The sequence below is a fragment of the Natrix helvetica genome (genome assembly GCF_964273705.1).
Source record: "Natrix helvetica genome assembly, chromosome: 7".
NCBI lineage: Eukaryota > Metazoa > Chordata > Lepidosauria > Squamata > Natricidae > Natrix > Natrix helvetica.
This window is the reverse complement of record NC_138558.1, coordinates 49,217,307-49,240,956: the sequence shown is the minus strand read 5'-3', so window position 1 is coordinate 49,240,956 and position 23,650 is coordinate 49,217,307. Positions and strand designations below refer to the sequence as shown.

At 35.6% G+C, this 23,650-nt stretch overlaps 1 protein-coding gene across 3 annotated transcripts in view; it reads left to right on the top strand.

Moving 5' to 3' along the window:
- Window positions 1–23,650, top strand: part of WDR17 (WD repeat domain 17) — a 71,247-nt gene that overhangs the window by 22,056 nt on the left and 25,541 nt on the right. For all 3 annotated transcript variants that reach the window (XR_014175967.1, XM_081960127.1, XM_081960126.1), the window contains exons 7-16: window positions 2,778–2,965; window positions 4,434–4,602; window positions 5,751–5,842; window positions 11,430–11,512; window positions 14,146–14,232; window positions 16,511–16,675; window positions 19,118–19,320; window positions 19,419–19,568; window positions 21,024–21,154; window positions 22,419–22,544. Coding sequence is in view for 2 of the 3 variants with exons in the window: in XM_081960127.1 (XP_081816253.1) it covers window positions 2,778–2,965; window positions 4,434–4,602; window positions 5,751–5,842; window positions 11,430–11,512; window positions 14,146–14,232; window positions 16,511–16,675; window positions 19,118–19,320; window positions 19,419–19,568; window positions 21,024–21,154; window positions 22,419–22,544 (1,394 nt within the window). In the remaining variant the exon portion in view is untranslated. The remainder of the gene's footprint in view (window positions 1–2,777; window positions 2,966–4,433; window positions 4,603–5,750; window positions 5,843–11,429; window positions 11,513–14,145; window positions 14,233–16,510; window positions 16,676–19,117; window positions 19,321–19,418; window positions 19,569–21,023; window positions 21,155–22,418; window positions 22,545–23,650) is intronic.

Below are 23,650 nucleotides of genomic sequence, written 5' to 3'. Positions count from 1 at the left end.
TCTCCTGGTAGACGGCTGCGTTGACCCTGGACTTAATGAAGCACAGTGGACCAACACCAGCAGATGACATGGCTCCCCAAATCAACACAGTGGAAACTTCACAGCACTTCAAGCATCTTGCAGGGTGTGCCTCTCCATTCTTCCTCCATACTCTGGGTCCTCGGTTTCCAAATGAGATGCAAAAGTTGCTCTCATCAGAAAAGAGGACTTTGGACAACTGAGCAACAGACCAGGTCTGTTTTTCTTTAGCCCAGGTAAGACGCTTCTGATGTTGTTTGTTGTTCAGGAGTGGCTTGACAAGAGGAATACGACATTTGAAGCCCATGTCCAGGATCTGTCTGTGTTCGGTGGCTCTTGATGCACTGACTCCAGCCTCAGTCCACTCTTTGTGAAAGTCCCCAACACTTTTGAATGGCCTTTTCCTGACAATCCTCTCCAAGCTGCAGTCACCCCTGCTGCTTGTGCACGTTTTTCTTCCACACTTTTCCCTTCCACAATACTTTCTATTAATGTGCTTTGATACAGCACTTTGGGAACATCCAATTTCTTTTGCAATTACCTTTTGAGGCTTTCCCTCCTTATGGAGGATGTCAATGATGGTTTTCTGCACAACTGTCAGATCAGCAGTCTTTCCCATGATTGTGATTCCTACTGAACCAGACTGAGAGACCATTTAAAGGCCCAGGAACCCTTTGCAGGTGTTATGGCTTAATTAGCTGATTAGAGTGGGACACTTTGAGCCTAGAATATTGCACCTTTTCACAATATTCTAATTTTCTGAGATTGTGGATTTGGGGTTTTCATGAGCTGTAAGACATAATCATCACAATTATGACAAATCAAGGCTTGAACTATCTTGCTTTGCATGTAATGAGTCTATCTCATATATTAGTTTCACCTTTTAACTTGCATTACTGAAATAAATGAACTTTTGCACGATATTCTAATTTTTTGAGTTTCACCTGTAAACAAAATCTATATAGGACAAGAAGCAATGGATGCAAACTAATCAAGGGGAGAAGTAACCTAGAACTAAGGAGAAATTTCCTGACAGTTCGAACAATTAATCAGTGGAACAACTTGCCTCCAGAAGTTGTGAATGCTACAACACTGGAAGTTTTGAAGAAGAGATTGGATAACCATTTGTCTGAAGTGGTGGAGGAGTTCCTGCCTAAGCAGGACTAGAATACCTCTAAGGTCTCTTCCAACTCTGTTATTCTGTTATATGCCATTCAAAAAAGGGAATCAAGAAGTCACAAACAGAAGAAAAAGACCACACCACCTCCTCACCACCAATCAACACCAGATGAGCATAGATTAACACAAAGAAAGCAAAGAAGATCCCAATCAAGGACTGCCAAGCAAGCTAACAGTAAACAGCTCAACCAAAGTACTACCTAGACCACACCCACCAAGACTAATAGCCACTAGAATATAAAATGAGAGCAAAACCCACTCCTTATTACCACTGATGATATTACCTAGTTTGGGTAGTGCAATATCTGCAAAACAACCAAGCTCAGAGAACACCAAGGACCCCTCAGAAAGAAGAAAGTTTTCCTTCTGCAAATGCAGATCTAATGTTTTATTTAGTGTCTGGAGATCCAAAGGAGCTGCCATATTCCTGACATGCTCCTGGTTGTCTCCTGGACAACGGTGATGTCACCGGCTAACTCTTTCAATCAGGAAGCACCTTGGTGCTTCTGACACGAGTGCAAGCAAACCTGATGAGATCTAAGAGGATCTCTGTTGTCATGTCTGTCCTTTGAACAGTTTCCCTACCCCCCAGATCTCAGCTGGATCTAGGCTGGGTTCTGTATGGGATTACATGTATTATATCATAGCATAAGGACATGCTAATTTCTTGCATCCTAGTTTGGTTTAAGGACTGTTTTGGATAGTTAGGAAATTAAACAGATAATCATTTACAGCATCCTATTTCTCTTATCATCCTATTTAGGTTTTTTTTCCCAGTTTCAGTATTCCAAACTTAACCTGCTGCTCTTAAATAAAACTGAGGTTATAGATTGGATGCAATTCACTAGAAGAAGAAAAATTTCAGAGATAATCTTCGAGAAACTGCAGAAATAAAAAAGATTACAAAGAAACGCAGGATAATTCCCTTATAATTCAAAGTGTTTAAGAAGGGAAAGAAAACTAGTAGTCAATCTTCCAAGATTCACTCACTAAAGCCCATCTGAATAAATATAGTTCCAACCAAACTTGTGAATCTTGTTTCCTGACCTGGTCTGGTTGGAAAGGTTGACTTTTAGCTTCACAGTAGCAACAAAAAATACCTATAAGAAACTCCTAGGTATGCTTCCAGAAATTGTATTTCCTGCCATCCATAAAATCCCCAGGCACATACTTTGCTGTATTGTGCTGCTACTTCAATTTATTGTGAAATAAACCTGAAACATACTAATGAGTTTCCCTCTCTTAATTATTCCCAGTGGCCAGATATTGCATCATTCTTCGTATTGAGTTATGTTTTTGGTGTTGCCTTGTCAACTACTTTTTCATCAACATTCTTTAATAATCTTTGTTTTGATGCATATCTGACATAATAACACGAGAATAGTGGAAAGACCATTGAGATCTTGCATTATTGCCAGTTACCCCGGGCCAAAAAGAATTTTTCATTAGCCTCTTGTTTGCATGTTTTTAGCAAAAGATGTAGAGTGATTTATTGGTAATATTTTTTATCTATAGTTAGCAGCAGATTTAATGGAGAAGGAAGGAAAATTATACTAATAATATTTTACCTTTTCAATCAGCATTCTTTTCACAGTCTCCTACCAAAAACCATCATACATCATCTACAAGTGAGGCTGTTCCATCTCCAAGTCTAACCCAAAATCAAGCATTTTCACTTCCTCCTGGACATGCTGTCTGCTGTTTTATGGATGGTGGAGTGGGGCTTTATAACATGGGAACTAAGAAATGGGAATTTCTTCGAGATTTGGTATGTTTGATCTCTTACCTAAACAACAGATTCAGATCAGTTCAAGCGTGTTTTATGTAGTAATGTAATCTTATTCTAGAGATTATTATTAGAATAGTGTGCTCAATATAAGTTGTGCTTGTATACAGATCCCAGTCCTCATCTGTTGTTTCTGTCACCAAAGTTCCATTACCATGTTTGCATCTTCTACAATCATGCTATGAGAATCATTCATAGGCAATTCTTGGTAGCTCCTTGCTGTAGCCATTACATGTTTGCATAGTAGCCGTTCTTTTAGATATGATTATCTAATAGAAAATATATTTGCTTATGTGAAACACTGTAGTAAAATTGCAGTCCAGTATAATGGGACGCAGTGGCTCAGTGGCTACGATGCTGAGTTGGCGATCAGAAAGGTCAGCTGTTCAGTGGTTTGAATCCCTAGCGCTGTGTAACTGAGTGAGCGCCCGTTACTTGTCCCAGCTTCTGCCAACCTAGCAGTTCAATAGCATGTAAAAATGCAAGTAGAAAAATAGGAACCACCTTTGGTGGGAAGGTAACTGTGTTCCATGCACTTTCGGCATTTAGTCATGCTGGCCACATGACCACAGAGACGTCTTTGGACAGTGCCGGCTTTTCGGCTTTGAAACGGAGATGAGCACCGCTCCCTAGAGTAGGGAACAACTAGCAAGGGGAACCTTTACCTTTATATAGCACATAAAGAAAAACAATAGAAGAAATATATTTTCCCCATTTTGATAAATATAATAACATAGTGGAAGAATAGTGTCCAGTGTGATACTAAACAGTAACTTTGCAGCTTTTGTTAGCAATAAGTTAACATAATTGATGTAATGATAATCAACGAGAATATTGAAAGATCCTATGTGTTTGCTGTGACGAATACTGTGAAACGTACAGAAAGCCCATTTAGTGAATTTCAGTAGAACAAATTTCTATTTGGACGGCCCCCTAAAATAAAGCAATGATTATTGAATCTGCAGTAGTCTCAAAATAAAAGTGTGTCAATTTTATTTTAAATTTAAATGTATATTATTCATATAATGTTCATATTATTTGGATCTGGTAAAGAACTTTATTTGTGCATATAGTTTTATCCGTGTGGAATAATCTGGATGAAGGGCAGCCTACAAATACAACTTCTGGTCACAAACACTTCTGACCACAACCAAATCGGGTTCTAATCAAAAAAATCATATATTTTTTTTTGCAGCCGATTTCCCCTTCCATGCCATTTTTTTTATAAGTGCCAAATTTCCAAAATTAGGTTCCGGCCACCATCAAATCGGGTTGTGATCAAAGTTATGGAAATAATTATGGTCATGACCAGAGGTTCTACTATATGAGAATCAATAGATTTATGCTTTGAAGTGCATTTATTTTAAGAGATAAAACTAGGAGAAAAGAAAACAAATTCTATGATATAAAGTATGCAAGAAGTGTTCTAATGAGTTTATTTTTGTTCTAGGGTCATGTTGAAACCATCTTTGACTGTAAATTCAAACCTGATAACCCTGACCTTTTAGCTACAGCATCATTTGATGGAACAATAAAAGTATGGGATATAACTACTTTAACAGCTATCTGTACCTCCCCTGGCAATGAGGGAGTCATATATTCACTTTCATGGGCTCCAGGTGAGAATATTAAACCTTAAAATTTTTGGTACACAATTGAAAAGAAAATTCTCATTGGTTGTGGGAGATGATTTTTTTTTTAAAAAAGTGGGATAGCTGTGTTAACATTTTTCAGAAAAACAATGTATGTGCAGAGCATTAATTAATAACTTAGCAATGTTACCAATATTCCCCAGCATTAGACCTTCAAGAGATTCCCTTGAAATATTCATAGCGGATTTTGTGAAAATGTTGATATTTAGCAACAGTTCAACCTATGTATGTTATGGGAAGTATATTCCAATCTGTTAAGTTCATTTTTGCTAAAGTTCACAATTGAGTTCAGGAAGTTTAACTCTTCAGTCACTGCTTTCTAATAAATGAATGTAACGACCTTTACATAGCAATGCTTTTGACAGAGCATGCTGCAAAAAGGAGATATCACAATAATTTTGTTAACAGATTTAATTCATAGAAAATGTAGAATTCAATTTAGTATAGTATAGAATTTTAGTGTTCTTGTAGGTCTAGGATTTTTAGTGTTTAGGGTTTAATTTACCATTAACTATATTTGCAATGTATTGTGAACATTAATAATAGTTCTTATGGATTACATGGGTAATCACAAAATATGGAGATGTGGTAAATTATTCAACTTGATTGCAAAAGAATACTAGTTTCATAAGATCTTAATAGATACTATCTTGCTTAAGAATAGAAGTTATTGTTCTAAGTAAACCTTGAAAGGCAAAACAATAGTCTTTCCCTTTCCTACTTACTAAATGGATTTTTTGACCTTATTTTTTTTAACAATGTGAAATTTTTATTTGAAACTGAACATAGTACAACTTCCTAAATCTTGTATCAATATAAAGAGAAATTAAGTCAGTGATCACATGGATACATTTTCTCCAGAAGGAGCTGTCCTTCAGAACTTACAATGGTATATCCATCACTTCTGTAACTGAGCACAACTTGCTAACAAACAATTAGAGGAAGGTTTTGTCAGGTAGAAGAATGAGCTTGTCGGGTTAGAAATGCCCTTTAAAACTACAATTCAAGAAAGTCTACTTTTCACAGTGTTACTGACTAAAATATTGAAATAGGAAAGTCAGGATAAATGTGCGTACAATGAATATTCTGTATTTTTATTACTTTATTCTGTAAAGGAGACTTGAATTGTATAGCTGGTGCAACTTCAAGAAATGGCGGTTTCATCTGGGATGTGTCACGGGGCAAAATGATAACTCGCTTCAGTGAGGTAAGTTCTTTATTTTGCTTATTTTTACTAATGTTTATTCAAAAAAAAGTTACGTCAATTTATACACAGTGTACTAATAATCTATTAACTAAGTGTTAATAATTGAAGGTGTCTGTATTTCTCCCCAAAAGCCTAAATATTTTACTATGTTTTTTAATGAAAGGATTCAAGCATTTCCTGCAAAAAGAAACAGAACTAAAGTAGCTTGTAGAGGGGTCTAGGATAACTCAGCGCAGCCATCTCAGTGCAGTTTTGAGTATCACTGTGTTTTACTTGAATATTAAAATATCCTGAGGCTTTACCCAATATTGGTACTTTTAAGATTTCTTTTAAGGAGCTGTGGTGGTGCAGTGGTTAGAATGCAGTACTGCAGGCTACTTCTGCAGACTGCCGGCTGCCTGCAGTTTGATAGTTCAAGTCTCACTGTCTCAAGGTTGACTCAGCCTTCCATTCTTCTGAGGTCGGTAAAATGGGGACCCAGATTTTGGGAAGGCGATATGCTGACTCTGTAAACCGCTTAGAGAGGACTGTAAATCACTGGGAAGCAGTACATAAATGCTATTGCTAGTGCTATTGGCCTAATCTAATTATTTACTGGTATTCTTTTTTATTTTGGCACATCTTTTCGGCTCGTTAAAAGATTCCATAATAGCTACACTGGATATTAATTCCTACTTAGCTCTATTTTACTGTTCTATTTTATTTTTAGATTGCTGAGTGTGAATGGAGTGAGTTTTGACTGGCAATTTTTCCAAGGCCTCCCTGGCAGGCTAATCTAAGGGTTGATTATTAACATAATAGTTAAAGTGAAATTAAAAGGATTCCACGTGGTATTAATGGTATCTTTTTCTGTGTAAAACTGTTGTCTGGTCTGATTAGCAAATTGGTACAGTATTTAGACGATGCTGAGAAGTAACTTGTAATTCAAAGAGGGACTTTGAATAGTTTGTGGTGCAAAGAAACCTTCTGAATGCAAAGGTTTCCTGACTCTTTCAGGCCACTGAAACAAATAACCAGAGACTGCAGTTTGGCAAAGGAATTCAACTGACAAGAAAGAGGACAAAAAAAAAAGTGTAATTCACAAGAAGATGAAAAAGCAATTGATTAATTGCTACTGCTGGCTGTTCCCTAGCTACTACTGATTGCTCATTGCATGTGATAGGAGCATTGTATGCTGTGGATTAGTTCAGTAACTTCGGGATGCAAACATAGGTGATCTTTGACTTACAACTATAATTTGGATCAGACTTTTTATTGTGGTCATTAAGTCAGTCACATCTGATTTTACAACCTTTCTTTAGTGTGATTGGTGAATGAATCACATAGGCATTAACTGAATCTGGCTTCCCCCTATCGACTTTGCTTATAACAGGGGTGTCCAAACTTGAGAACTTTAAGACTTGTGGACTTCAATTCCCAGAATTCCCCAGCCAGATGGCTGGGGAATTCTGGGAATTGAAGTCCACAAGTCTTAAAGTTCTCAAGTTTGGACACCCCTGGCTTATAATAACCCCCTGAGAAGGTTGCAAATGACTCAAGATGCTGCAACCCATCAGAAATACATGCCAGGTACCCAAGTGCCTGAATTTTGATCATGTGACTGGGGACACTGCAACGGTTGTAAGTGCGAGACTGGTCATAAGTAAGTCACTTTTTAAAGTGCCATTGTAACGTCAAATGGTTGTTAAACAAATAGTTGTAAGTTGAGGACTATCTGTAAGGCAACCAGTGAGCTCATTAAGTCAACAAAGAGGAGCTTAGCAGGGCAGCTACTTCATTCTCTTCCCCCCCAAAATATGGTGGTGGTATTTGTTGGAAAGATAAAATTAATTTCCATTCTGAAAGAGTAAAGTAAAGAAATGAGAACCCAAATTGTTCACATGCCAGTATTCTTAAGGAAGGGAGGGCATTCTTAAATGAGACACAGGGAATATTTATAGAGAGACAATACTTCAAGAAGTGTCACTAGGGATGGAAGAAAGCCAAGTAGGAGGAGTTTAAGTAGTGGTTTAAGTCTTATCAAAAACTTTTAACTTTTTAACCACATTAAAAAATGGGGGGGGGGGTTGTTTCTGGGGGTTCAATCTAGAGCAAGTCAGTAGAAGTACACAGAAAGGGAAATAAAAATATTATTTGTAGAGTAGTGCTAGAGATTATCACTTCTCTCCAAACCAGCCCTTATGAAACTTTCAAGAAAGTCAGCACATCATGGGACACCTCAGTTACCTTGGCTAGCTCAACCAAGTTTTCAATTTGCCCTAAATTCCCCAGGGACTTTGCTGATTATTTCATTTTTCAGGCAAGACAAAGAGATAAGTCTCATGGATTTTATCCTAATCAGTAGGAAAACTAAAGTGACATCCCAGCACTTTGAGAAGTGACAATATCATCTTGAGATTCAGGCTGCTATAGATTGTGAAAGAGCATGATATACTTGTACATGTGCACTAGATTTTAGGGCAGTCAGTGTCAACGACTTTAGAGAAATGTTAGGCAGGCTCAGTTGTATTGAAGTTCTCAAATCAAAGGGTCAACCCAAGACTGGGAACTTCTATTTCTTCTATATGTTGTATTCCTTTTAATTCAATCAAAAGTTACCATCTACATATCCACAATGATTTTCCAATATGTCCCTCCCTAATTTCTCATTGGAGTAATTAGCAGTTATGCTTCCAGAAGAAGAAGATTTTTAATATGTATGTTTCTAATTAAACAGACATGTAACTTCCTTCATCTTAAGTCTGAGTAAAACATCTGCATACGTTATAAAGCTTAAATGTGTGTCTCCACGTATCTGCAAAAAACATTATTAAGTATCCATATTTATATTTAGAATTTGTGAAATTATAGACAAAAAGTAGGTATTTACTGCACATTGCTTACATACTGACACATTTCATTTTATATTTTGTTACTGGAATATAAAAACTTCTGTAAGAAATTGCCTCAGTTCAAGCAACCTGAACTTCCATATCAGTATGAATTGCAGATTTCTTCAGTGGTGGGGCACCTAGAGTGTAATTGCATTCTTTGACAAAGTGACAAAATTAGTGGACCAGAGGAATGCTGTCGATATAGTTTACTTGGACTTCAGTAAGGCATTTGATAAGGTAGACCATAACCTACTACTAGATAAAGTAGAAGAATGTGGGTTGGACAGCATCACCACCAGATGGATTCGTAACTGGCTGACCAACCACACTCAACGTGTAGTCCTCAATGGAACTGCATCTCCATGGAGGGAAGTATGCAATGGGGAACTCATCAAATTTGCAGATGACACCAAGCTGGCAGGAATAGCTAACACTCTAGAAGATAGGCTTAAGATACAGAAGGATCTTGACCAACTTGAACATTGGGCACTATCTAACAAAATGAAATTCAATGGTGAAAAGAGTAAGGTTCTACATTTAGGCAACAAAAACGAAATGCACAGGTACAGTATACGTGGTACCTTGCTCAACAGTAGTAATTGTGAAAGGGATCTTGGAGTCCTAGTGGACAACCATTTAAATATGAGCCAGCAGTGTGCAGCAGCTGCCAAAAAAGCCAACACAGTTCTAGGCGGCATCAACAGAGGGATAGAATCAAGATCACGTGAAGTGTTAATACCACTTTATAATGCCTTGGTAAGGCCACACTTGGAATACTGCATTCAGTTTTGGTCGCCACGATGTAGAAAAGATGTGGAGACTCTAGAAAGAGTGCAGAGAAGAGCAACAAAGATGATTAGGGGACTGGAGACTAAAACATATGAAGAACGGTTGCAGGAACTGGGTATGTCTAGTTTAATAGAAAGAAGGACTAGGGGAGACATGATAGCAGTGTTCCAATATCTCAGGGGTTGCCACAAAGAAGAGGGAGTGAAACTATTCTCCAAGGCACCTGAGGGTAGAACAAGAAGCAATGGGTGGAAACTAATCAAGGAGAGAAGCAACTTAGAACTGAGGAGAAATTTCCTGACAGTTAAAACAATTAATCAGTGGAACAGCCTGCCACCAGAAGTTGTGAATGCCCGAACACTGGAGGTCTTTAAGAAGATGTTGGATAGCCATTTGTCTGAAACGGTATAGGGTTTCCTGCCTAGGCAGAGGGTTGGACTAGAAGACCTCCAAGGTCCCTTCCAACTCTGCTATTGTATTGTATTGTAATTCTACTTTTAACAGCACTTTATATACCCCAGAGTTGATTACACTTATAGCTAGAGTCTGTGAGAAAAAGTCTATAATTTAATTTGAATTTCATTGAGTAAGCTTCTTAAAGAGCATCTTGTACCTCTTAAGATGCAAACATCTTCCTAAATGACAGCGTCTATAATTAGGTACTTCATTCAGTATATAGTAAAGTGTCAAATGTTTGCAGTTTCAGCTAGCCATGTTTCTGGGTCTCATATTGGAAAGCCTAGATATGTATATTTAAGGCCCACCACTGCATCTCAGAATAAAATACTATTGTATTTAATCAGTAATTATATTTTAAATATTAATTTTAAGAATTTGATAGTATTATGTATTGTATCTCACCTGACATACAAATTCCAAGTTTTGATAGGCAATTATGTGCTTTAAAACTATTTTATTAAGAAATGTAATAAATGAGTACGTAACAATATCCCATAATTATAACAATTTGGGATCTGCACATATACTTGTGTTCTAATATTATTTATAAGATTATGTACAATTTTCAAAATAAGTGCTTTAGACTATATGGGAACTCAAGTAAAGCATATGTTCCAGTAATTGAAAAAGTCAGCTCTTTATTCTGTGTGGTGGCTCCAGATATTGCTTGTAGCAGTCCTCGCATGCCTTCTCATGCACAACTGATATGCTTCGTTATTTTTTTCCTTCTCATATTGAAACAGCTACACATGTGTTTGCATGCCTGTATAACTGGAAACAGCTTCCAAGGCAGCTGTGTTTCCCTGAAAAAAAGATGGAATTGTTCCCACATTTTAAAAAGAAGTGTTGTGTAAATGTGCTTGGAAATGCTCCCTTTTTAGAATTTTCACCACACTAGTTAGTTAGTCATTCACTCAGTCCTTCATTCCATTCAATGACTAGTATTCTGTTTAGAAAACATAAATGTTAGAACATACCAGATTAAGGATGATGCAAATATTACAAAATTGGCAATAAAATAATAAACAGAAATGCCTAAAATGTCGATGTAATTGACTTTATCGACAATTAAACCACATTTGGCCACATTTAAAGAAGCAGAACCACACTAGTGAACTAACAATCGTATATAAAATAAATCTGTACAAACCTACACAATGAGTTAATAAGGGGATTACAAAATATAACAGTGCCTTTCATTGAATGAGCAGTAAAGTAAAACATTTGTCATTTCTTCCACTACCCCTTTACCACAAGAATAGAATCTAGAGAGAAAGGACTTTCCAAATTTTCTGTCAAACATAGCTGGTGAGAAATGAGAAAGACATATCAGCATATCAAAATCAATATGGTAATAAATATATTTCTAAGATGAGGAATGTTCATAGATACATAGATAAATAAGACAAAAAAGAGTGAACTATTTTTTATTGATAGGCATTTTACTTTTTTTTTTTTTTTTGAAGCATGGGAAGAGTGGAATCTTCTGTATTGCATGGAGTCATAAAGATTCCAAAAGGATAGCAACCTGCAGTGGTGATGGATTCTGGTAAGTCTCATAACCTAGCAGTTCGAAAGCATGGAAAAATACAAGTAGAAAAATAGGGACAACCTTTAGTGGGAAGGTAACAGCGCTCCGTGCGCCTTCAGTGTTTAGTCATGCCAACCACATGAGCACGGAGACGTCTTCAGACAGTGCTGGCTCTTTGGCTTTGAAATGGAGATGAGCACCGCTCCCTAGAGTCAGTAATAACTAGCCCATATGTGCTAGTTTACCTTTATGGCATTTTAGGAAATAATAAATTGATAAGGCATTTTATATCCCGGAACATCAGGTTTTTCTTCCAAATATGCATATATTGTTAAAGTGTTTATTTGTATGTTTGTTTTATTAGACTTATACCTACTGCAATCTTGGCGGTTTACCATATGTCAGTACAGATATAATATCTCTAAAATAATTAGCGTATTTTTCAGAGTATAAGATGCACCGGAGTATAAGATGCACCAAAGTTTTGAAGAGGCAAATTTTTAAAAAGTAGGTAGGTAGATAGAGGGATAGAGAGGAAGAGAAATAGAGAGAAATAGAGTAGGTAGGTAGGGAGAGAGAGAGTAGTTACGTAGGTAGGTAGATAAAGGGATAGAGAGAGAGAGAGAGTCAGTAGGTAGGTAGAGGGATCGAGAGAGAGAAATAGAGATAGATAGAGAGAAATACAGTAGATAGGTAGGGAGAGAGAGAGAGTAGGTAGGTTGGTAGGTATAGGGATAGAGAGAGAGAAATAGAGAGATAGAGAGATAAAATACAGTACGTAAGTAGGGAGAGAGAGTAGGTAGGTAGGTAGATAGAGAGAGAGAGAAATAGAGATAGAGTGTCGGTAGGTAGGTAGGTAGAGAGATAGAGAGAAATAGAAAGAAAGAGAGAGAAATACATTAGATAGGTAGGGAGAGAGTAGGTAGGTTGGTAGGTAGAGGAGAGAGAGAGAGAGAGAGAGAGAGAGAGAGAGAGAGAGAATACGGTAGGTAGGTAGGAAGATAGAGTAGTTAGGTAGGTAGGTAGGTAGGTAGGTAGGTAGGTAGGTAGGTAGGTAGGTGTAGATAAAGGGATAGAGAGAGAGATAAATATATATAGAGAGAAATACAGTAGGTAGGTAGGGAGAGAGAGTGTGTGTGTAGGTAAGTAGGTAGGTAGAGGGATAGAGAGATAGAAATAGAGAAATACAGTAGATAGGCAGGTGTTTCTGCTGGCACAGCACTTGATCAATGTAATTCTCATCAATCAGTTAAAGAGCTTTCCAAAAGGAAAGAAAAATGTTTTTGCGCTCTGCAAACCTCCCAAAAACAGCCAGTTTTTCATGAAAACGGGCCCATCTTTTTTTTAAAAAAGGCATAAATAGCCATGGGGGGGGGCTTGCAGAGTGCTCCTGAGGGAGGTGGGGGGCAAAAACGAGCAAAAAACGGCCCGTCCAAAAAATTGCATGCATAGCCTAATGGAGGCTTATAGAGTGCTGCGTGGGGGGGGGGAGGGAGCAAAAAACGAACCATTTTTTGCTCATTTCTGCCCTCTCCAGCCCCCAGGAGCTCTCTGAAAGCCTCATAAGGGTATGCACAGCCATTTTAGTGAAGGGACGGGGCTTCGGGAGGCAAAAAATGCTGTATTCGGTGTATAAGGTGCACCCAGAATGTAAGCCTCTTTTTTGAGGAAAAAAGGTGTGTCTTATACTCCGAAAAATACGGTAGATTTTTCCCTTATGGAAAGGCAACACAGTGGCGGCTGATCAAATTTCTGAGGAAAGATTTTTTCAAAAGCAACTGAACCAACAGGAAATCTACTTGCTTCACTTCATGGAAGTAGGTTATCGTAAAGTCTTTTTTGCACTGATCAGATATATCAAAACTGATTAGAGAAGATAATCTTGCAAGTATTCTTGTGCCAAGAGCATAGGGATGGAAAGCCAAAACTATTTTTAGTTTTGGCTTTAAATTGCATCGAGAACCTAGAGATCAGCAGTAATAGTCTTATAATGGTGATAATGAATGTAATTCTCAATTCCATTTTTACAAGACTGCAAAATAATGGCATTTTCTCTATTAATAGGCGTGTATTGTGAAAAAAAAAAAGAGGCATAGAATTCCAGACCTTGCATGCCTTCAGATAAGTAGAATTGAAAGAAAATGAATGGCATAAGTTGACCCAGTAAGCTTCCTTGGCTGAAGATGAACCTGGGACTCTCTGATTCTAAATCAACATTTTATATCCCCTGCATCTTTTATGAAGTTTATTGTATAGGCATAATTTCATAATATGATGTACACTTTGGGATAAAGTAGAGCTCCATTGCTAAATCTCCTTGTTGGTTTAAAAAAAAATAAGGCTATATTTTCTGATGAAATGCAGACTAATAAAAGATCATGATGCAGAAGAATTGCATGTTACTTTGAAAAGACAATAATGCAGATTTACCAGTAACTTAAATAATACTCCAGAGGAATGATTTCTATGTATTCACATATAATGCATCATAGGGTTGTTTGGTTTGTTTCATGTGGTTGATAGAATAGTCTTCTTTTGTTATATATTTCTAAAAATTGTTAAAATTAAACATTTATTGGAGTAACTTTAGTTGCATATTCTGATAAAAAACTCAATTGATGTCTGATATGTTTTTTCATGTTGTAATTCAGCATTATTCGGACAATTGATGGCAAAATTCTCCACAAATACAAACACCCAGCTGCAGTTTTTGGCTGTGATTGGAGTCAAAACAACAAGTGAGTTATTATTACATATAGTTCCTTATATATTAATTTCATGGCACTAAAGAGAACTAATACTAAAATCACTGTCACTTATAGAATATATTTGTTGGTTTAGCCTACTTTTTCTAGTATTGTAACATTGTCAGATGAGATACCTTTTTTCCAGTGTTACCACTCTTCATTATTATTTCATTAAGCATTACATGTTCCAGTTATTTAACAATTATGAACAAGCGTTCTCTACATCTTAACCATATTCATATGTAGCATCAAGAGAAGGTTCATACTGATAAAAGTCGACTGAAGTATGCATGATATAATTATTTCAATTAATTAAAATAGTATTTGCTGACCTAGTTAATTTAATTTTATGTTTGTCTTATGACGAATGGCAGTTATAACTGCTTGCTTAGCATCTTAGATTAGAATAGACAATATGAGAACTTTCATTACATATTTTTTAAAAAAAATTCAATGTAAAAAAAATGGATGCCATGTGCTGTGACATCAGAATTTTGAAAGTATGCCTTGTTTCGCCACTTGAAAGCAGATTTGCAAGCAAATAAAATCAGCTATGCTGACAAAATTGTTCAAAACTATGTTTAGACTTTAGCAGCCTGGGTTTTTTTTCTTTTTTTCTTTTGTTTTTTGGCATTGTTTGATAGTTTCACAGTTTTGACAGAGGGTAAAGATGAAAAGAAATTTTACTCTGATATTCTTAATTTTATTTATAAACGTTTCTTAATTTTGTTCTTCATCCAGGGCCAATTATAATATACAAAAATCATAAAACAGTGTAAACACAAATAAGTATTGCAACCAATTTTTCCACTAAGGAAATTACTATTATTTTCAATTGCATGTGGCAAAAAAGAAGTTGCTGTCAACTATTGTTGAAAACTATGCTATCCAATGTTTAGAAATGTCAGACTTAATTTGGTTCGGATATAACAAAAAAGCTTCCCAAGGAAATAATGGGATATATAAGAAAAAACTGAAAAGTGTTTCTTTATAGAGGAGTTCCTCTGTGCTTTTATATATCAGAGCTTTCAAACTGAATTGGATTAGATAATAAATAGGCAAGCCCTTTAAAAAATAGTTTTCTTTACGTTTTCAACATTATTTTAGGGGGGGGGGGATTGTTTTAGCAATCAAGACCATATGCCAATAGTAAAACATTTTGTAACAATTTTTGGATTTTTCTTTCATATGTGCTAGCCCCAACAATATTGGAAAATGATTGATTGTATATATAATAGTTTGTGTATTTGACTTCTTTGTTTATTTAAAGCAAATAATATTTCAAATGAATCTATATTTAATTTTATAAATAGTCATAGTACTTTTTCTCTATACAGCTGAATAGTCTCAAGTTTCTATATTGTGCTGGAAGCTCAGAAGATCACTCTAAGCAAACATTTACGGAAATATTTATTGGAAATAGTAGGACTTCTTTGCTTCCAAAATGTTTTGAGGAGGTACTTTGGAATAAATAGTGCAGTGTCTCTTTAAAATACTTGCATTTGTTTTTTGGGCTTTTCTACTTATCTAAAAAACAAATACAGTTCGTATAATGAATTAGTTAATTAGAACTGGTATGTCTTTAAGGCACTCATTAAAATAGTGCAACTTTTTTCAGGGTTGCATGGAAACCTGAAAGAAGATGTAGCAACTTTAATTAGATGCTGCAGTTGTGTACCCGTGCATCCCTAAGCACTTCTAAAACATTTTAAAGCACTTATAGTCCCAGAAAATAAGTATTACGAAGGCAATTGGACAAAGGCCATTTAAAATTATTTCCACACTGGTATACCCTTCTAGGAAAAAATATCAAAATGTCAGAAATGATTACTATGAGATAAATGCAGTTCCTCTTCAATTTGGTCATCTTTTTTTTCTTTTCTTTTTTAAATGCTTTAACTTGTGAGCCATCCAGAGTCATTGGGAGTTCAGTGGCATACAAACAAATCTCCCTTTTTATGACCCTGTAGGTGTGGTAAATAAAATGAATAAATAAAAAATGAAGTTGAATTTCTGTATTGTTATTATTTTATTTTATTCCACTTAATATAGGCTCCTTTATTTTTAAATATCCAAATAATGATTTGTAACAATTCATGCTGTGAATGAGCAAAATATCCCCCCTTTCTATTTTCTGTAGTAAACTTGGATAATTGTCTATCCCGCATCTCTTTTCATATCTGTTGCTAATACTTAGTAACCTTTATCTCAGCAATTTTAAAAGGTGAAATTCAAATATGATAATTGATTGCTGTGATTTTTCTTATAGAGATATGATAGCAACCGGATGTGAGGATAAAAATGTCCGTGTTTATTATCTAGCAACAAGTTCTGATCAGCCACTGAAAGTATTCAGTGGGCACACAGCAAAAGTATTTCATGTAAGATGGTCTCCCCTTAGGGAAGGAATACTTTGCAGTGGTTCTGATGACGGGTAAGTATATTTCCTTTAAATGTATGTCACTACATTGAACTAAATTTTTGTCTATAATTATTGAAGTTAGTGAAATAGTTACTTTAGATTTAGGAAAGAATGGAGCATTCATAAAATACTAAGCTGTTCTGATAGACCATTGCTTATATTGTAGCCTGATCATGGTCATCAAGCAAACGGCCTGTGATAGAATAAAATGTATGTTGTAATGCATTAATATTTGTGCTATAGAAGCTATTTACAGAATTCCACTACCACAATCATTTATCTCACTAGCATAAAGATGAAATACAGTATCTGTGTGTGTGCGCGCACACAATACATTCAAGCGTTTGGCTAAAATTTGAATATCAGGATAAATTCTGTGGAATTCAAATCTAGACTGCAACCAAACTGCTTTCATTAATTTAAAAAAATGGGATTGGTGCTCGTTCTTTAGGTTGATACTGAACGAAACGTATTAATAATTGTAGTAATGTTTTAATTATCTGAAATCTACACTATACAATAATTATTTGATGATTGACATAACTAGCCTATGTTATAAATGTGATATCTATGATCTATAAGTAAGAGAAGCAAAAACTGGTTTCTCCAATAATTGCAAAGAAGCAAATTGTATTGTGATTTTGGCATTTTTAATGCAGTTACCATGATTTCAAAGAATGATTTATTTATTTACATTTCATAGTATGCAGCCTATCCTAGCAACTTAGCATTCTATGGTAACGCAGCCAAATTTGGTGCGGTACGATCAGGAGTGGGTTCCTGCCAGTTCTAACCTCTTCTATAGAAGAGGTCCCACAAATCTACCGTGCCGTTTAGAACCGGTTCCAGCTCTCTCCCTCCGCCCGTCCGCACCATGCTTGCCCCGCCTGCCACTCACTGATTGGCTGGCTCACCAATCACCCTGCCCACCTCTAAGAGCCCTATCTAAACCTTAAAGTCTTAAAACTGTCATGTTTGAACATCCCTAGGGTTTTTTTTCTAAAGAGTTAGGGGTGCAAGGGTCTTGTAACTTGACAGCTTTAAGACTTGCACACTTCAATGCCAGTGTTCCTGAGCCAACATAACTGCAGGAGGAATTCTGGGAGTTGAAGTCCACAAGTCTTAAAGTTGTCAAGTTTGAACACCCCTGGGGTTTTTTTCCTAAAGGGTTAGGGGTACAAGGCTCTTGTAACTTGACAGCTTTAAGACTTGCATGCTTCAAATGTCAGAGTTTCTGAGCCAGAGTTTTTGGTTGCTAAGCAAGAGCATTGTTAAGTGAGTTTCACCACATTTAACAAGTTGGCCACGCCTACCCAGTCACATGACTGCCAAGCCACTCCCACCCAGTCACATGGCTGGCAAGCCACTCCTACCCAGTCACATGGCTGGCAAGCCACTCCCACAAAGCAGGCCACACTTACAGAAGAGGTTCTAAAAAATTTTGAAACCCACCACTGGGTATGATACAAGTCATTGGGAAGATAGATGTCATCAGCTGAAAGCTTTTCATTCAGCATCTTTCAAGGCTACAAGAAACTGGCAGTTTGCCTCTAATTATGTCAAAGTGAATGCTGGGGAAATGTTAGAACGGCATTTCATTATTTTATATCAGGGTGAACTGCCAGAAGAATAGACAAATTGGGCAGATAAGGATGGCATGTAGCCCATACTACAATCTGCATTAATAGTATTTAATGGTTACTTATAGCTTGAACAATGCAGTTCTACAATAGATAGTTGTGTTATAAGTATGTAGTTCTATATTACTTTCATCAGCCAAGTCAGAACACCGGTCTTATATAATCAGCTGTCATTTTCTGGAATATCCCAATCTTTATTGCATTTGTTTTGAGTTCTAAATATGGTATCTGTTCCATAATCTTAAAGCAGGCTTTAGAAGATTTCAGCTGCAATTCTACATACATTTACTAGACATAGGTCTCACTTACAATCAGTAGGACTGAATTGGACTCAGTAGGACTGAAGTATAGCATGGCAGTAGGAAAAAGCAGCAGAGAAAACCATGTTTCTTTTCCCTCTAAAGTAAAGGGGGTGGATACTATAAAATGGAAAAATGCTTCACATAAAATTGTGAAATGGTAATTCATATATGTGTGAGTAATTATAAGATTAAACATAAACTACTTCATATCATCTTTGACAGAATGAATATTATCATGTTCCTTTAAAAAAAAACAACGTTATTTTCAAATACCAGTGTGGACATGGCAATTCCAGTTACTATGAAAAACCATTACTTTGGAACATTAGGTCTTAGTTTTTCACTAGATTGAAAAACTAAGATAATGTCCCGTAATTTATAGTAAGATAAAACTCAGAAAACAGGGTGCTGTGACAAATTCTCATCAAGATTCTTCCATGCACCACAACTAGGTTTGTGGTTTTATCTGGAGATGCTCAAAATATTGCAATAAAATGCCTTTTTTTTTATAGCACTGTTCGGATATGGGATTACACACAAGATGCTTGTATAAATATTCTTAGTGGGCATACAGCACCAGTACGAGGATTGTTGTGGAATACAGAAATACCTTATCTATTGATATCAGGCAGTTGGGATTATACAATCAAAGTATGGGACACAAGAGATGGTACATGCCTGGACACTGTATATGATCATGGTGCAGATGTTTATGGTAACATGTTTGATTTTATGTTTTTGCACATTTTATATTCCTTTTGAAAATCCTATTTGAAAATATTGCATTGACATTCCTTAATTCTTCTTCTTTAGGATTAACTTGTCATCCTAGCTGCCCCTTCACTATGGCCTCTTGTTCCCGAGACTCAACTGTGAGACTTTGGTCTTTAACACCTCTGATAAATCCTCTCCAATTATGCATCTTGGCAGATAGATCATGGGATGAGATAATTGGAAACATTGGTGGGTAAATGATAGCCGATTATATACAAAATGGTCATATTTCCACATATTTTTCTATGGCTTTTGTGAAAGGCTGTGGGATATCTCTCATACATTTATAATGGTATTTTGGTACTCATCGTTATTTGGTTCTGGAAGGCACAATGAGTAGCAAAAATGATGAGTACCAAACAAATTTTTCCCATAAGGAATAATGTAGTGAGTTACAAGGCAGCCAACACCGACAAGTTCTAGTGTGTGCATTGAATACCAAACAAATGTTGAATACCAGGACACCATTTTCACATCAAAATGTGTTGAGTTCCAGATTCGATGAGTTTCAAAGCAGTTGAGTACCATGGTACCACTGTATGTTTTTAAGGTCATACATGAGTTATATTCTCTTTTTTACTCTAAGCATCACACACAATTTCTATAGATATTGCATTTTCATTATCCCCCTAGTCTTGCAGGTTGCTATAAGTATGTTGATAATGAAATGTGTTGATAAATTTGGTACACATTTTATATCCATATTACATATATACCCTTATTAGAGCGAACAACCATCTTGTTCTCACTGTTTGGGATTGATTTTCCTTTGAACTATTTTTTAAGTCAAATTTCCTGAAGTTTTAGAGTCTTATTCTTCTCTTTAAGAAGTAGCAGTCCCTGATAGTTTTAAAAATAATGGTATTACTGGGAGAATATAATGCTGTAAAATAATTAAATAACTGTTTTTATATATTTATTTATATACAAAATTAAATATCTTTAAATTTTATTGCTTTATTGTTTGTGCTTTGGTATAAACAGGTACCAAATAAAAATACTATTTAAAATACACCTTATCATTAGTGTACAAATAAATAAGAACAAATTTGACAAATTTCATATGAAGACATCTATTCATATCTCAGTTGACATTATATTTTATTATGTTCATAAATGTATACAACTTGTATCACAAATGGTTTTGCATAATTAACGGTGAAACAGAATACGAATTCTTACTGAGTAAGAAACTCTACTCAGGAACTGGTACCCATTAAGCATTCTATTTTCTTGTGTGACTTAAATTAAATTAAATTTAATTTATTAAACTTCTAGACCGCCCCCTCTCCCCGAAGGGACTCGGGGCGGTGTACAGGTACAAATTTAAAAACCATACACTCGATAATATACATAACTAAAATTGAATTTGCAATAAGAATTGAAATAAGATTTGCAATTACAAATCATAATACCTGAAAGCAGATTTAATAGAAACAGACATAAGAAATGTTCAGGATAATTGCCCATACCACAGAACAATATAGATAGTGAAATATATAATATGTTACTGTAGAGTACCTAGGTGAAGTTGAGATGGAAAGCAAACCATGTTTGGCATATATAATTGTCTTAATCTATGAGGTAAAATATATATTGATATTATGTTCAATTCTCTTTTCAAAAATTATTGGTTTTCAATAGATCGCGCGGTTGAAATAGGCTCTCCTCCTTTGCTTTGTGGGAAAGCATCTAGGGATATTAAACAAGAAATAGAGAAGCTAAACAATAATCATCGAGGAAGAAAACTAAGATGGTTTTCAGAATGTTTATCAGTAAGTATTAATTATTTTTTTAAAATGTATATATGTAAAATAAAATTTCCATTAATACTCTATTTACTGCATATAGATTAATATTGAATTTAGGTTCACTGAAATTAATTGGCATAGTCAGAACATAGGTATATTGATTTAAGTGGGAATAAAATGCTGCAGATTTGAATCATTCTAAACAATTAAACTCTTTATATATAATATAAAAGCCCTTGTCTAAATTAGGCAAATAATCTGCAGTTTTCTTTGTTATTTTCTATCTGTTGAAAGATTTTATTATGAAGTCTAGGTATACCTGAAAATTAGAGAGGAAAATTTGAACTGTATAAAGACTTTATTGTGGTTTTAGGTTAGAATAAACTGTACATAAATAATCCAAAGGCCATATTATGCAAGGTTCATAAATCAAAGTACAATGCCAGTAAACATTTTGCAATTATATAATTTATTTATTGATATCTTCCCTATATGACTTTTACTGAGCAGCTAGTTCTTATATTACCAGCATGCACAGAAAAATTAGTTCCAATCTAAAATAATGAAATTTTATAGTCACAGAAATTGCACAAGATCACAGGCACTTAGAAATAAAGAGCAACCTATGGAGCCTCTCTAAAGGCCACACAGGGAATACTGCATTCAGTTTTGGTCAACACGATGTAGAAAAGATGTGGAGACTTTAGAAAGAGTGCAGAGAAGAGCAACAAAGATGATTAGGGGACTGGAGGCTAAAACATATGAAGAATGGTTGCAGGAACTGGGTATGTCTAGTTTAATGAAAAGAAGGACTAGGGGAGATATGATAGCAGTCTTCCGATATCTCAGGGGTTGCCACAAAGAAGAGGGAGTCAAACTATTCTCCAAAGCACCTGAAGGTAGAACAAGAAGCAATGGGTAGAAACTAATCAAGGAGAGAAGCAACTTAGAACTGAGGAGAAATTTCCTTACAGTTAGAACAATTAATCAGTGGAACAGTTTGCCTCCAAAAGTTGTGAATGCCCCAACACTGGAAGTCTTTAAGAAGATGTTGGATAGCCATTTGTCTGAAACGGTATAGGGTTTCCTGCCTAGGCAGGGGGTTGGACTAGAAGACCTCCAAGATCCCTTCCAACTCTGCTATTGTATTGTATTGTATTGTATTGTAAATACCATGAATCAGTTAATAAAATACTTTCCTGAGAGCACCTTGAAAAAGACGTTAATTGCAGACTGCATTCTAATATGGCATAAACAACATTTTCTTTCTTTTTTTAAATAATTCTAGCCCCGAGGAGGCAGTAAAAACTTATGGGATCTAGTTGCAGTAATAAAGGGTCAAGATGACAGTTTGCTTCCACAGAATTATTGCAAAGGAATTATGCATATGAAACATTTGGTTAAATTTAGAATGGTAAGTATTCAGACTGAATATCTTTGTATCATTTTTGGCAGTGCATATCTATGTAGCCATAGTTTTTCGTGCGGACTTGCAAAAATGAATTTGCGTTGCCGTAAGAGACTCCTTCCCTCTGTTTGTTGGGATTGGGGAGAGAGAAAAGACAAGGCAATAAGTGGAATCTCACTGAGCAAAAAATAAAATGTGGAATTTCAGCTTGTCCTTATTTCCTCCTATTTCCGATTATTTCTTCTCATTATTTTTCTTTGATAGCAAAGGAGAACAAAACAGTAACTTAGGCAGCAAAAATGGCAAAGTCCTTCCTTTGATCACTCATTACAAATTAGAGTGGTGCACTTTGGGGACTAGAATACTTTGGCTTCATTCCTGTACGGAGTAATCCAAGGGCCTGGGAACTCTTGCTAATTGGAGATTATCTGCCCCCACATCTCTAGAGAAAATGTTGAAAATTGTCTTCTCAATTAAACTGGGCAGAAATTTAATTGACAACTTCATTGGGACTGTGGGGACCCAGAATATAACACCAATTACAGACCGGTATAGCTTGATGGAAAGAAGGCTCATAGTTACTAAAAATGACATACAAAAAAAATTGCAAAAAATATTTATAACAAAATTCTCTAAAACAGTATGGAAGGAAGAAACATTTGAAACCCATTCTTGGATATTAATTCCTCTCTCTTTTTATATATCTCTTCTTGCACTTGAACCATTGAATTGCAGTGATTATAGAACTAAATGTTTTTTAGGCTATATTTAGGTTTAGCTTATGTTTTTCCTTATTACATTAAGCATGGCACTTACAGATGATAATCAAATCCTTAGTGTACGAATGTCAAAATATATAACAACTCTTCTGAATTGCTATGCAGATTTTACTACTTTAGTTATACAAGAATAGAAATGCCATGTTTATTTTTCTTTTTTAGAAGAATTTTCATTATAATGAAACTTTTTTTATTATAAAAACTTCAGTATTGGATTGAATTAATGCAAATTTTAAAAGAAATATTTTAAACCAACAGATCAAGGATTGGCTTTTTAAATATAGGCTAGAAATTAAAGAAACCTTACCTTTTTGCAATTAATAATGGAGCACC